The following is a 16016-nucleotide window of genomic DNA, read 5'->3' on the forward strand; positions in this document are numbered from 1 at the left end:
TGGTTTAAAACATCCAAAAGCAAGCATTAAAAATGAGGTTAACGTTGAATAAAAACAATATATATGAACCTGTCACCGTGTACAATGTTGTTTTGATGTATGCTCCGTGCTGGAACAGATTATATCAGCAGTACCAAAATTACATCAGTGATTTCAAATAATTTCATGTATACAGCAACTTTGATCTCTTTCTATTTGAACTGACATAATTAAGTCTTGCTGACACAAATCGAGTGCACGCTCAAATGACAATTACAGAACATCTAAAACAGAAGTAAGAAGCAAGCCATATCTGTCAAACTGTTTGTGTTCCAAACACTTCCTGGCTGGCACAAAAATTATTATTGCAGTACCAAAAAGTGGAAAACAAAATCAGCAATAGTTCCCGAAACGAGCATCAAAACTAAGCTTTTAACAGTATACTGCATAATAAGAAAAAATCAGGCCATCCATTCTTCATGGTATGTATACAGTTTATGATAGCAAACGACTAAGATACGCGCCTACCAGTTTTGTAGTTCATTTGTTTACAATAATAAAAAAAAAAGAACTCGAAGAACTTACAGTTCTAACACTTAGTTACGAACGTTCGGTAAAATTGTAAAATGTCAGGCAGAATGAATGATTACTTTATAACTTTACACTGATAGAGGAGAATGATGTCAACACACGCATTTTCACATATTTATTTTAATTGTAAAAGGACAGTCTTAATTTTTTTTAATACTAAGGGAAAGGAACCCGAGAATGTTATTAAAGAAATCGAACGTGTGTTGTTGCGCGCGCTGGCCCGTAGTGCCGTGTGCATCGATTATGGCGGGCGAGCGTGCCGTGTGCACAGCAGCTCCCCACCAATCAGAGCACAGTATTCCGGGGAGACCGCGAGGCGAAGGCATAACATAGAAGAACAGGTGAATACAATTCTTACGTTCTTTCACAAAATACTCGCACGTGCAACGTTGGTTATGATTTTGCTTGAAGATTGCGTGGAGGTTGCTGTATGAAGAGTAGAGTGGTGTCGCAAACGTGCACTGATAATTAACGACAGAGTTTCTGAAGTGAGAGAGAGACTGTGGTAGGTGGTGTTGGTGTTGGTGTTGGTTTGTGTGTGTGTACCCTGAAATGGAGGCGCAAATGATTAGGCGTGCTCTACCGGTAAACATAATATGCCGAATTGTGAATCATTCCAGGTGATAGTTTGGGTTTTGTGCAGCGAAAATGCTGCTGCTGCTTGGTTTTTCGTAAGTCAAGCTGTATTTTTATAACAAATGTTGGAACGTTTCAAAATAATCCGTGTGCCAGAAACAACCCGGTAGGTTAGGCCTAATCGGACACGACCTCGGTAAGTGAATACAACGACATACGCCAGGGGTTGGTAGGCGACAGTTCTAGATCGCTTTAAGCGTCAGTAGGACATGGAGTTCGAATGTCGTTTTGTCCACTAATTGTGTGTGTGGGCCACACTCGCCTGCTAAAGCTTGCCTACGACACGTGTTAGAAACCTTTGATGGGAGCCTACTTTTGACACGTGGTGAGAAACCCATGGTGGTATTCCCTACATGTGTCTAAACCCACGGTATTATCGCTGTGTTTGGAAACCCACGATAGTCATCCCATGTGTTTTGGATAATTGTTAATTTTAGGCCAGTAGGCCGAAACCTGTCAGGCCGCCCGGATTACCAATAAGCCACGTATAGGTGTAGATAAGGATAGATTTCCAATGACGGTTACCCTGCCGTAGGTGAGTCTGACTAGTTCAATATTTATACCAAAAAAGTTAACTTGACTTACACCTGCCCCAAGGTGATTCTGGTATGGTGTTCATTGTCTTATGTGTATCTTTATGATGTAGGCCCAGCATATGCCATAGCTTAATTGTGGATCTTTTCTGGGAGCAAATGCATAGTTGTGTCAGGGCCACTGTACCCCTAGTAGGCATTTCAATAGCCTATGACCTAACCAGATGTTCCTTTATCTAACTCAACTTTAGAAGCTGTTCTAAGTGCATCAGGGGAGCTCCACCTCCCCTGGAGCCCAGCAAGTAATTTGTAACCCATTTACTCTGCATTCTACCCTTTGTTTGTGGTTGCTCTAGAAGACAATATGATGTGCCATCCAGCTTTGTTGTAGGCTATATGCTGAGAGCAGATGTGGATTTTTTTTATTTCCTCATATTGTTGGGTGGATCCTATAGGGCCGGTTAGTGGCATCAGTGCACTGTAGGCACCATCCCTTCGGACCCTAGCTCAGTCCCTTTCATTCCTTTTATTAGGCTCTACTTCTGTTCACATTGTCTTGCTTTTCACCTTCCTAACAGTTATTTCATCGTTTCCCATTACACCTTTGAAGCCTTATTACTTTCATTTCCCTTTCAACACCGAATTGATAGGTTCCAATGCTTGGCCTGTCAACAAAATTTTATTTTTTTACATCCTAGGGTGAACCCCTCTGCCAAAACTTTCTACCATGGTTTCCATTAATTGGTACATGTGTAGGCAGTATCATTTGGAGAAGGAATTGGAACAAAACTGCAAATATTGTTTTTCTTTTGCACTAATGTATTAAAAACAACAGGTAGTATGCAGAATAGGGATGGTTACCCCCCCCAGCTAGGGACACAGCTCCCCAAGTTAGGTTAGAAAAGTAGGGTCTGGTTAGGTCAGGACATGGCATACTAGGAAACGTTAGCATTGCTCACACCTACATCTGTCTTCCTACTCTGCATCTGCTCCAAAACACTTAGTCTGAGGTGTCAGCGTGACAACACAGCGTCATTGTCATTCCACAGAAATACATAATTACCTGACACTGCCATTCTTACATCCTAAAACGATGCTTTGTCTGCCAACGTACGAACAAGACCACTCACTAACCCATTTTTTTTTCTAGAGTTCTTTGGTCTGTTCTATATGTGCATTGGCTTGGCTTCCAAGTCTGCATAGTCATCCTCAAAGTTATATTTCAGAAGGGATACATCTTACTCTAACTATAACTCCCCAAACATGATGTTGTGTGTAGGCTAGCAGATTGTGTGCACAGTTGCACTGGACTCTTCCTTAAGAGATGGGCTAAATATATATTAAACACACCCCCAGCTGGGCAAACTTTAAGGTTGGCCAATTTAAGAAAAAACATCAGTAGAAAGAGGAAGATATGCAAATGTACATGGTGTAAAAATAAAAATAGAAATTTTTCCCTACCACGGGAAGTTGAAAGTAACTATTGACAACCCTGTGTGAGGCCTCTTTGACAAGACTCACAAAAATATCTAATTTTACCAAATTATACTTGTTGTTTGTAATTATAATTACAGCTCACACAATATCATAACATAACTAAAATCAGTAACAAATTCTAAGTATTGTAAAATATTTATGAGATTTACTGAGATGGGGAGATCCAGAAACCTGTTGTGAGGTATACATGTTTTTTCTAATGTTTCTTTGCAAAATTGCGATTATACCGGACATACTGTCATAAAAGATAAAATCAACAGCAATCCCTGGGTATATTTATGAGCAAATAAATAAGACATCATGGGATAGAGACAGAAATCCCCCCTCTCCTGTGCTGAACTACACAGTTGCCATAAGTCATTTATCGACCATTGAGGTGCTTTGAACATCTTTCCCGCTGAATTCACCCAAATCGAAAGGCTTGAAATATTAATACTCGTGAGTTAGCCTGTCCATCACCCAAAACCTCATATGATGATGCCTGGCCATTAAGGGTTAACATTATCTGCTAGCATGAGAAGAAATTACAGACCACACTATTGAATGAAAATATACTAAGTGCATATTTCTTTATTATCATCTATCATGAGAAGAAAGTGCAGGCATCACATTATAGTGTTCTTGCTGTATTGAGTCTGTTCAAATTCTTTTGGTAGTAAAACCCACTCTCTTGCCATTGTTTGTTAGTACTGTTTAGTTTTTTTTATTTATTACTAGGTTTAGTGTAGGATTTCCTCTTGCTTTGTTCTTCATTCCCATAATATGTTTTTAACTTGAAATGCAAAATATGGCAATCATACAAGGGGGACTGGTATTAAAGCTTTACTTGGGCATACAGCTGTGGCTAAATTGTTCATGAAGTGAAAATGGTTTGTACCATTTCTAGTGCAAAGCCACTTTCCTTGAAGAAATCCAAAATAGATGCTTTTAGGCCTAGATCTTTTGGGCATAAACATATGTTTGTATTGTTGTAAAAATGCCACTGGGCCTAACCTAGGTTGGCTTATGCATGCAGTTGGTTAAATTTTAAAAGCTTGTGACCAAGCCATCCAGGTTAATGTGCATGAAAGCACCAGTGACAGAGCAACCCAAACTTTTATCATCTGTGACAAGTTTACAAAAATAACAAGCCAAGTAAAAGTTTTTAAAAAATGAATAGTTGACCTGGTAAAACCAGATGAAACCATTGGCTGTTCTCCATGCCAATTGCTGACGGCAAAGTGTCATTTGAAGAAGCCCACACCAAAACCTTTGGGTTGTTTGTATATCTGCAGTATGTGCATACTGCTCATTAACAGTAACTCCAAGTGACAAATTGCACAAAATAAAACATGTGCAATGTGCCAAAATCTATCTGAAAAGTAACTTCCCTGACCAGTTTGCGTTGATTTGCCGATCGACAATTTTTTCTGTGGAACGTAACTTTTTCTGAGTACCCAGTTGACATGAATGGTGCCATGCAGCACCACTATCCCATAGTTCTTAAGGTGGCCATAGTGCGGCACTCCTCTCACCCCATAGTTCCTAAGGCTGCTGCTGTACGTCGCCCCGACTTGATCACAGGAAATTTAATTCCATCCAATCGTATGCCCAGTTGACCCAGGTCATTTCCTAAGGCCATGGATTAAATACATCTAACCAATCAGAATACTAGTACCATCCTACTTATGACCGAATTTGGTTCTGACCAACCTGTTGTAAGTCAAAATGGATGGAAATCAAACCTTTGAAAGAGGCCGACGTATTGGTTAGGGCATAATATCAAACCTTGGCTATATAAAGTACCTATACAGTACTGTAATGTGATGTACATTCATTATTTCAATCCTTTGACTGTAATGTACTTCGGATATATTTTAATCATTTATATATATATGTAGGTAGGCATCAAGGTACAACGGGGTTAGGTTCTTGCATGCATTTCAGAAGTCGATTTTAACGTAAATCGGTTTGCAATTCAGTCTGCAGTACAGTTAATACTGTATGATGCTGTTAATAGGGAAGGGTAACTCAAACTGATGCTGCCTGAGTGATGAGAGAGCTCTCCTGAGATGGCATGCAACTGTCATATGGGTTGTGTACTCAGGTGCATCAGCCCATCCAGCCTGGTTGCCAGAAGTATGGATGTAAGAACGAGTGGTCATATGTCAAGCAGGTTGTAAGTGGGATGGTACTTGTATGTCTGATCGATATGATTCATAGATCTACGCACTGACCATGGAGATGGAGTGTCACTATAAAATTTTGTTCCCCCACAGTGTTAAGCTAGGTTGGGTTGTGTTAAGTCAGGATGCAATATGCTTGGTTAGGTTAGGTTTTGGTTTGTTTGGTTAGGTCATAGCCAGTGCTGAAGCACGTGTCCAAACAGATCTTTAGTCCTGCTGCACGATGGGACAAACTTATCCACACATTCAAGTTACTGGGTTACAATTTCACCCCCAGCCAGGTCAGGGCACAGCACCCTAAGCAAGGTTAGGTTGGATTGGGTTAGGTCAGGACACAATATTCTAGGTTAGATTAGTTTTTGGTTTGTTTTGATAGTTCATAGCCAGTGCAGAAGCATGTGTCCAAACAGTTCATTAGTCCCCCAATCAGAATGACAGGACAAACTTTTAATCAAATTTTACGTTCATTGAGGCACAATTATTAAACATCAGGTCATCGCAAAAATTAGTTGAATAGCAAGGATTTCGTTCCAGCTTTAAAAGAAAAATATGTGTTTCTAGTTTTGTTAATGGGGGGGGGGTTTGACATCGTTCTATGGTCGTGCAGTGGCCCCAATTTTTTTTTCAGCTGAATTACACAGAAGTACTTTGCACTACTTTTATTTCTACGTCAGTGGGGTGAATGCAATTATTGCATGTATACTGTATTTTGTGTACACTTATCAAAACAACAGTATATTAACTTTGGACTGATTAAAGTTACCCCTGGCTTCCATTGCAGTCAGCATGAAATCATTTCAGCAGAGATGCAGTATAATTATAATTAACCTTAAGGTGTCATGCACAACTACCAGTGTGAATTTTATCGACACATTCCTTCTGCAACATTACCTGTTGATGTGAATTACAGTCAGGCCAAATTGATAAAATCAATATTCTGATAAACTGACCACATGGGTATTTTTGAAAGGTTAGAAGGCTGAACAACTTTTATTCTATACCATTTGTTGATTGGAGGATGTTATCATCACACATTGCCATTGGTCAGCATTCTGCATATCACCCCAGGATTCCTTTTAGAATTCTACAGAAAAGATATGCACTTTTTTTTTTCTTCTTCTTCATCCTTAGCTATCCACCTTGTAGGCCAGCTCAGGGGTGAGGAATTAAAAACCCTTGCAGCACATAGTCAGGGTAATAAATGAAAATTTTTTCCATCTAGCCCCATCAAGAAGATTAAATAAAGGTTAGTACATGCTTGTCAGTACTAATGGATCACTAGGAAATTTAGAAAATGTGGAAATACTTGCAAGCTATGACAGGGATGCAGTTAAACCAAAATGACTATAAACATGGCTGTCATAAGGTTTGTTTCCCTCAATTCAGGGTTCTTTAATCCAGTCGTAAAATCCTACTTATCTTACCAAGGGCTTTCCAGATGAAAGAGAACATTCCAGGACAAGGCCAACTTAATTTACAATCTTTGAGGAGCCAATAACAGTATTTTATTTGTTCTTGCATTGTATCTTTATTTTCATCAGTGAGTCTGGGCTACATATTGGTCATTGTAAATTCATTTGTCCAATATGTAAATTCATTTAAGTGATTAGAATTTGAATCATCCATATCCTATCCATTTGTATTCTCTTTCTTGCATCTTGCTATCCACTTTTCATTCATATTCTCTTTCTTGCATCTTGCAATCCACTGTCTCCTAACAATTGTTTCATAGTGCAATTGGGAGGTTTTCCTCTTGTTACACATTTCAAACCTTTCAACTCTCAATTTCTTTTTCAGCGTTGAGTTGACCTAAATCCTTTTTCAGGGCTGAATTACCTCAGAGGTCCCAGTGCTTGGCCTTTGTCCAAAATTCAATATTCTACTCTATTCCATTTACTAGTCAGTTGTAGAAGGAGATATGTTTTTGGTTTAGGAAGGTTATGGTAGAAGCGAGCTACTGGAGTTAGCCTACCACAAACTTGCCATTGGACACCCTCTTAACCCCCCCCCCCCACTCCACCTCATCATCACCCCATGTACACCACTCTGCCAGCCAAATAGGGTTTTACATTCACTGACTGCTACCATGTGCTACTGCCGGAACTGCTAGGAGTTCGACACTAAGCCAGGGGTGTTTATTCTCATGAAAGAAACCCCAGTTGCTAAGACAACAGCTACCACCCTCAGAAGAAGAAAACTTAAGTATATCATAGTTTAACCAGACCACTGAGCTGATTAACAGCTCTCCTAGGGCTGGCCCGAAGGATTAGATTTATTTTTATGTGGCTAAGAACCAACTGGCTACCTAGCAACGGGACCTACAGCTTATTGTGGAATCCGAACCACATTATGACGAGAAATGAATTTCTATTGCCAGAAATAAATTCCTCTAATTCTTCATTGGCCGCTCGGAGAGTCGAACGCTGGGCCATCAGCGTGCCAGCTGAAAGCTCTACCACCCCTCCAATGAAGAACTTCAGAAGAAGAAAGACAGGCTATGGTTTTCCCTTCCTTTAGGAAACTTTGTGAGGTGCACAGATGGCAGTGCACTGTAGGCATTACTCAAAGGTCTTTGCAGCACCCTTGTGATCTTACTTTCAACCTTCTTCAAACAATTGTTTCATAGTGCAACTGCAAGACTTTTCTCCTGTTACACATTTAAATCCCTTTTACTCTTAATTTCCCTTTCAATGCTGACTGACCTCATAGGTCACAGCACTTGGCCTTAGGCCCAAATTCTTTATTCAATTTGAAAGGCCTCTCACAAGAAGTCCCATGTGATGATGAAGGGCCATAAGCATCATCCTTCCTCTTTTTCATAGGAAGAACAAGTCCTGAAGACCTTCCACAGGAAGTCCCAAATGATTTCAAGTGAGCACTTTCCCCTTTTTGAGGGAAGAAGTAGTGCAACTTATTTTCCACACATTACAACAGCCAGTACCGATAACATTGATGGTATTACATGGTCCCATGAGGGTGCAAGGTAATCTTTCCCCATGCTTCTCCCAAAAGCATTTGGCGGAGTCATTGCTTTCGTCTGTATGTAAGCTGTATTGTACACATGCACAGTGGCTGTTCAGCACCTTGAGTCTCCGAATGACTGCCCATAATTTGTACACTCGTGCTGCTCCCAAAAACAAGTGGCAGTCATTCCTACCCATATGTTCAGTGTAGGTATGGTCCCTAAACTGTGTGCATGCAGAATGAGTTTGTTTGTGACAGGCCTCCAATATATGGTGCTCACATTCCAGGTCGTGTTAAACCCGGGCCTATTAGTGGTTCACTACTACCTCAGATTGATTTTGGCGATAGCATTACTAAGTTTGATCATTCCATCTCCACACTGAAGAGGGCTCACCAGGGCATTTGGTGTCTCAGCTCCTCTTTGGAGGAAGCATCTTTCGGTAGGGAATCTGTTGATAATGAAGAGGGTAGAGGACAAACCACATCATGTCGACATATTGGAAGGCAATTGGTTCTGCTAGCCTTCAGCATTCCAGGATTGTTTGCTTAGATGAGTCACTATAGTGTTGATTGAGCAACAGAACTATAGTGATTTATGTCAACAAGCAGTGTCCCTTCAATTTTGAATAGTTGACAAAGTAAAATATGAGTGGACAGTTCATCATGCTGTCTTTTCTTTAGGATATCTCCCAGTACTCCCAGTACCCGTGAGAAATTCTGATATCCACTCCTTTCCTTCAGTCACTCCCTGTTAATGATTAACTGTGCATTTATCACTCATGGCTCAATTACCAAGGTAGCTCCATGTGGATCACATGCAGATTGAGACTACTGGCATCTGCTAGTGTGTTTTCTTGAAGTCTTAAATGTCTGGATCAGAAAATCATTGGTAGCTGTCTACTGTACATAGCAAAGTGGTAAGTCTTTGCTGATTGCTGTCTCATAAGGGGCATATCTCCAGTTTGAGCCATTATTCAGCACATAGTTCTTGCCCGTCTGCAGTTAAAGATTATGGTTCTACCCTGTTTCAGGTCAGACAGAAGGGTATGTGAGCAGGTTTTCCCCCACTCATGTATATGACTGGAAAACTGACTTGAGTGTCTCCATGAAAAGGCAAGGGTTTGTATCCTGAAGAACAAATGGCAGGTGTTGAAAATTTTAGAAAATTTTATTTTCGATATTCAACCCGAGTCATTGCATATTTCCATTTGTACCATCCCATACTGATCTACTGCCATATAGCAACTGACTTGGGCAATTCCCCTCATCCCACGCCCGGTGCAAGGAACACTGCCAAATTTAAAACCTTGTTTCTAAGCTTAAGCCAGCTCTGGCTTGCATTAAAACTATATCCATATAAAGAGTGTTGTGTACATTTAGGAAAAATTCACATCTTCAAATTTTACCATCTTACCATAAGTTGGACTTTCAAGAGTCCTGAGTATCAGGACATCTTGAGCGAAGTTATCCCTATACCATTATAACCCGTTCCCTATGCCACTACCACTAGCGAGAATGGGATGTTTTAGTGGGTGACAATTCACAAGCACAAAGTTGTCCATGAACCAATCCAAACTTTTTTTTTTTTTTTTTTTATAAGCTATACATCTTCAAGATATGTTTATTTATACACAAAACAGTCCAAAAAAAAGTGTCTGACTCCTTCCACCTAACAAAACTTAGTCATACAGACATTTTTACAAGTTGTTACAATCTGTCATTTACATTGCTATACAAGCAATGAACAAAATTGTCATTGAACCTAGCTGAACATTTTTTTTAGCAATATATCTTTAAGATAGGTTTATTTACACAAAACAGTGTAGAACTCCTTCCACCTAACCAGACTTAGTCATACATACATTTTTACAAGTTTTTACAATTTGTCATTCACAGTGCTGTACAAGCAATGAACAGAATTGTCCATGAACCAATCTAAACTTTTTTTTTTTTTTTTTTAGCAAATATATCTTCAAGATGTTTATATACATATAAAACAGTCCGAAACCATCTATAACTCCTTCCACCCAACCAAACTTAAGAGTCATACGGAAATTTTTACAAGTTTTTTTTAACAATTTGTTGTTCACAGTGCCATACTTTGCAAGCAATGAACAAAATTGTCAATAAACCAATAAAAAAAAAAATTGTTTACCATTATTGCTTCAGGGTTTGTTTATTTAGACAAAACAGTTGAAAACTGTTAACCCTTACTGGACGGGCATGATCATGTACGGAATTATAACAGGTTTTGAGTGAATACAGGCTAACTCTTATAAGGATTAATGTTGTACGCCATATGGTTTGGATGAAATTAGTACTGCCTCTCCATAACTCCAGGACATCTTTTTTCTTTTATTTGCTCATAAATTTATCCAGGGATTATTGTAATTTTCAAAGTAAAGTACAAATAAATAGAAAAAACATGTATACCTCGCAACACCCCGACGTTTCGAAGAATTTTTTGATCTAGGAAGACGGTCAATTAGTCCTTCAATCTCGACACCCCCAAGATGTTACTATTCGGCTCTGTCTCTACGGACAATGGGTGTAATAGCCATCGACCAGACCACATTGAAATTATCGCTTTTTGTCCGATCAGCGAGTGATCGGGTCAGGTCAGTACTTGGATAGGTGACCTGGAGAACTGGAACGTCTAGATGTCTCGCACATCTATGGTTAGAAACTTTGGGATCAGTCAGTACTTGGATAAGTGACCCCCTAGAAACTTCAGACGCTGTTAGCACCTAGGAGACATTTTTCCCATCCACGATTCAAGTCTTGGGCTTACAACTTCCAGTCGTTTTGCCTGATTCGTTGGGAGATGAACAACACCTCCAAACTAAGTTCCAACAACTTTTTTTTTGGTTCCTACTCCTTCAAAGAATGTTATGTGGATCTTAGGACAGTTTTAGGAGTCCTTCATCAGTGGGCAATAGATCATTCAGTGGACCTCCCTACCAGGTGTATCCAAGGCAGGAGGAATGTAGTGGCTGACAATCTGAGTTGCCAAAGTCAGGTCATAGGGACAGAGTGGTCTGCACCAGGACATAGCAAACATGCTCTTTCATCTGTGGGGAAGACCCTCGATAGATCTGTTTACAAGAAGAAACTAGGGGTCGTCTGTTCCGTGGTTCCAAATCTCTTTGCAGTGGCAGAGGACGCCCTGCAACGCCCCTGGGACAGTCTGTAGGTTTATGCCTTCCCTCCATTTTGCCTAATCTGTCAGGTTCTGAACAGGTTAATGACTACTCAGAATCTCAGAATGACCCTAGTTGCTCCCATGTGGCCTCGTGGAATGGTTCCCCCGATCTAACCCTACTGTCAGAGCTTCAAGAGAGATTCCTCTGTGCACAACCTTCTTTGTCAACCCCACTTCTGGAGACTATCCAGTATCTCCTCCAAGTGAAAGGCTTTTCTCGCAGAGCAGCATCAGAGATGTCTGACTATCTCAGATCTTCTCAGCCAGGCACCAGGGCAAGTGTGCCATTCACTGTGGTTGGTGTTGTCAATGGGGTGTGTCTCCAGTCGGAACTTCCGCAGATAGAAACGACTTTCCGTATCTTCCATCAAGGGTTACAGAGTTGTCTTGAGTGAAGTTCTACATATGAGGAATGTCGATCTTTCTTCCTCGTGGGAAATCTTGGTGCTTCTCGAGCTTTGAGAAGTCTTGTCCAAAAGAACCTAGACCACCCAATTGGGACCTGACTGGTACCAGGCAGCCTCACAGGACCCTGACTCGTTTTCCTGTTGGCCCTGGCCTCTTTGAAACAAGTTAGTGAACTCGTGGCCTATCCTGTGATGTCAAACATACGAGGGTTGGACGTCCATAGCCTTCAAATTTTTCCAGGAGTTTGTGGATAAGACTCTAAACCCATCTTCTCATGGTGACAGATTTGAATTATTTTCCATTCCGTCTCTTAATGACTTTGTTGACACAACCTGGACAAATTGCTCCTTTGCCATGTTGACAACGATATAGACGAATTGCTCCTTTGCCCTGTCAGAGCACTATACTGATATCTGAAAAGGACTCGCCATCTCAGACTGTGCCAAAGACTCCTTAGCACTGTCCAGAACAAGAAAGAAGTGTCCAAGAATGCAATCTCCTTGTGGCTTTGTGGAACTATCAGACAAGCTTATGGTTCAGCTTCATGCCTCAGTCCTAACACAATGCATGCAAGAGCACATGATGTTAGAGGGCTAGGCCCTTCTTTGGCATTCACAAAGAACTTGTATGTTTAAAGGATTGTGCAGGCTGGCACTTGGCTTTGCCAGACCACCTTCACTTTTCTATCTGTGGGACATTACGTACAGGTCCTTGGACAGTTTTTCTTTGGGTCTGGTCGTGGCTGCTCAACAGGTTGTGTTAACTCATCCAGTGCCCCTAGTGGGACAGTTTATATCTTAACAAAGATGATGGTATGAAAGAGAATGAATGAGATGACTGGTCTCTTTCCTTTTCCTTTCTCTTCTCTACCTGGCAGACAATGAGAAATCATTCCATCATGTGCTGGATCAGGTTTGATATAGATGAGACTGCAGCCATTTTGTTTGAGGTTTGGTTATTCCTACATGAATAATAAAACTTTCAAAAGCAAGTCCCTCCTCTCTTTAGCAAGGGGAGAGAGGATTGATAGCTAACTATAGGTGGCTATGAAGGATTGTTAACTACGTAGTTCTTCAACTTATTTCTAAATTGTCGTTATGAAGGATTGTTATCTACATAGTTCTTTAACTTTCTTCTACATTGTCACATTACAGTACATTGTACGAAGGCCCAGTAGTCTGGCTGTTAAATAATCAGAGGCTTGAACCTCAACCTGTTCCAGACTTTCTTTCCTCCCTCCAAAAGTGAATCTATCCATAAGTTAAGACCCAGGTTTGTTCCGCATATGAACAAATGACAAATTTTTTAATCAATTTGTATTTTTCATAGCTAACAAACCTTTGGTCTTAAATTATAGGCCCCACCTCTAGCCACCCCTCAATCAAGTTACTTGTGCTGGAAGAAACTGAAGTGTCGTCTCTTCGACTCATATGCGAAGGAGGTTGGCAGTTGCCACCTAGGCCTGTCAGCCTACCTCGTTGCTACCAATTCCTTGTTTGTTTTCATTTTGCCAGTTTTTCAGCTGGCACTAGAAGAATTATCCATAAGTTAAGACCGTTGGGTTGAAAGAATTATCCATAAGTTAAGACCGTTGGGTTGTCAGCTATGAAAAACACAAATTGATGAAAAAATTTGTCAAAGAAAAATATTAGATAAAAAAGTATAGGCAGCCCCCGGTTATCGGCAATCTGGTTTCACAGCGCTTATCTAGTGACAAAAATCGCCTATTTCTGTTTATTGGCACTGATACATACCTAACAGGGCCGCCAATAACCAAAAATCGGCACTTTTCGACGTCGAGAACCACCGATTTTCAGTTTTCGTCACGCCATCAGAATGGAACCCCCTGCCCCTTGGCCAATAATCGGGGACTGCCTGTATAACTGTAAAATTTGCATAGCTTTATGAGTGTCATTGAAAAGAGGCCTCACACAGGGTTGTAAATGTTCACTTTCAACTTCCCGTGGAAGGTACTTTTTTTTTTTTTTTTTTTTTTTCACGCCATGTGCATTTGCATATCTTCTTCTTTCCATTGATATGTCTTTTTCTTGAGTTGGTGCCATGTGCATTTGCATATCTTCCTCTTTCCATTGATATGTCTTTTTCTTAAGTTGGCCAACCTTCAGGTTTGCCCATTGTGAGGGTGTGCTTAATATATACTCGTATATTTAGCCCATTCTATAAGGGTCAAGTTCTCACGTTGTATTTTAGATATGAAATCAGAATTTTGAAAGCTTGTGGTTCCTATAATCTGTAGTCTCTTGTGAGTTGTGGAAGGCTCATGGAATATGCAGAGGTGACCACCTGTTTGCTTGAAATTTTACCAGCTAAATTTATTTATTATATATATATATATATATATTATATATATAATCTTACTCATTGTTATAGAGTAACATTTGAGTATGCCAGAATTACAAATTCAAAGTTCAGGTGTGTCTCCCAGACTTAACGAGATCTACCATTTATATATTATAGACAAGTGACTGAGGTGAAAATTTTTTTATGTATTGACTGCTTCATTTTTTTGGTGGCAATGTCTTTTAATTTTTTTTTTTTTTATCTCCATAGAACCTTGACAAGAAGCAGGGAGGAGGAGGAGCGTGTGAGGCGGAGAGTTGTGAGGAGTTAACTGCCTGGGAACATCATGTCAGGCTCCAAATGCTACAAGTGTAATCGTATGGGACACTTTGCTAGAGAGTGTCCCATGGGTAGTGGTCCTGGCCCAAGGGGTCGTGGTGGTCCAAGAGGTATGTTTAGGATTTTTTTTTTTCTAAGTGTAACCTTGTATATAATTATTTGGATTGAGAAAGGAATGTATTCCAGTCCAGTAGTAAATGGTAAGCTGTCTCCTAGGAATTTTATGTGCCTTTTTTTTTTTATCCCTCCATTTTAGATAAGTCCAAGCAAAAGCACCAGACTAATGTTTGGATATTAATAGTGTAGACTTCAAATCTTTGGTTAACTAGTTGAGTCAGATCTTATGCCAGTACCCTAATAATGGGTTGGGTAAAATATTCATAAAAATGATGTAAGTCAGTTGTGAGTAGGGTTAGTTGATTTTTCCTGCCATAAGCTAAAGTTATTGCAGTGTATGGTTGTTTCTAACTATATACAGTGTGTATTTTGACTTAGTACAATTGCTGGGACCAGTTGATATATTCCTAAGGCTATAGGAAACAAACACCCAATTGTCAGTTTATACCAATGTACTATAGTTTAGAATTGGAACAGCCAAGCACAGAAAGTCAAAGGTCCCTTTGTTGTAGGATGAATGGGTTTTGTTTGTGAATTGACTAATAGGTCTACAGTATTCCTCAACATTTAAGACCCCTTAACCCCTTACATAGAGTCATTGGTAGTGAAATTAGGTGTTTAGGATTAAAATAGTGAAATTAGGTGTTTAGGATTAAAATTTAATGAGTAGGTTAAGTTTAAGTATACTGCATTTGCTGACCTATGACACCCAATAAAAGCAAACTATATGGTAAAGGTAAGTGAAATTTACCATATTTACCATCAGTTGGTGTTGGTAATGCTGGTAAACTGAATTTTATGAACTTTCAAGATCTTCAAATGTAGTTCCTGTTACTAAGACGATTTTGATGCATCAACAAAACCCACATTTTATTAGTCCTCATATTTTCCTCTGCTGCCTGCTTAGTGCCCTCCAACATAATCTTCAGTGTTCGCTGTCTGTATGAAAGCGTCTACTGCTTTGCTGTATGTTTGATGATTAACTGGTTTTTATTAATGTAGGTTAAATGAATTTTATTAAGTTGTATTTTCTATTAAAAATATAGTTTCAGTATATATGCAAATATTGAATTTTATTATCTGTTATCACTTCTCTCATTCTCCTCTGCTATCCTTTTAGTGCTGTCCAATGAAATTTCCAGTTATTTGTCTGTATAAAAAGGTCTACCACTGCACTGTATTTAAAGTGATATGTTAGCTTTCATCAGCTTCCCCCCCCCCCCCCATTGCTCACTCAACTCCCACCTGCACTTCATTTGTGGTCTGCGTTGTGTATAAACTGGG

The 16016-nt window shown here is 39.8% G+C and overlaps 1 protein-coding gene across 22 annotated transcripts in view; it reads left to right on the plus strand.

The window, feature by feature from the left end:
• The first annotated feature begins 792 nt into the window (after positions 1-792).
• LOC136843768 (CCHC-type zinc finger nucleic acid binding protein-like) overlaps positions 793-16016 on the plus strand; it is a 35410-nt gene continuing 20186 nt past the window's right edge. For 4 of the 22 annotated variants that reach the window (XM_067112446.1, XM_067112452.1, XM_067112459.1 and 1 more), the window contains exons 1-2: positions 793-911; positions 14547-14725. In XM_067112446.1, coding sequence (XP_066968547.1) covers positions 14623-14725 — 103 coding nt within the window. In that variant the 5' untranslated portion in view covers positions 793-911; positions 14547-14622. Of the gene's footprint in view, positions 1742-14546; positions 14726-16016 lie in introns of all 22 variants that reach the window. The other 18 variants (XM_067112448.1, XM_067112455.1, XM_067112461.1 and 15 more) reach the window with 13 other exon arrangements.

The sequence above is a fragment of the Macrobrachium rosenbergii genome, chromosome 12 (assembly GCF_040412425.1).
Source record: "Macrobrachium rosenbergii isolate ZJJX-2024 chromosome 12, ASM4041242v1, whole genome shotgun sequence".
Taxonomy (NCBI): domain Eukaryota; kingdom Metazoa; phylum Arthropoda; class Malacostraca; order Decapoda; family Palaemonidae; genus Macrobrachium; species Macrobrachium rosenbergii.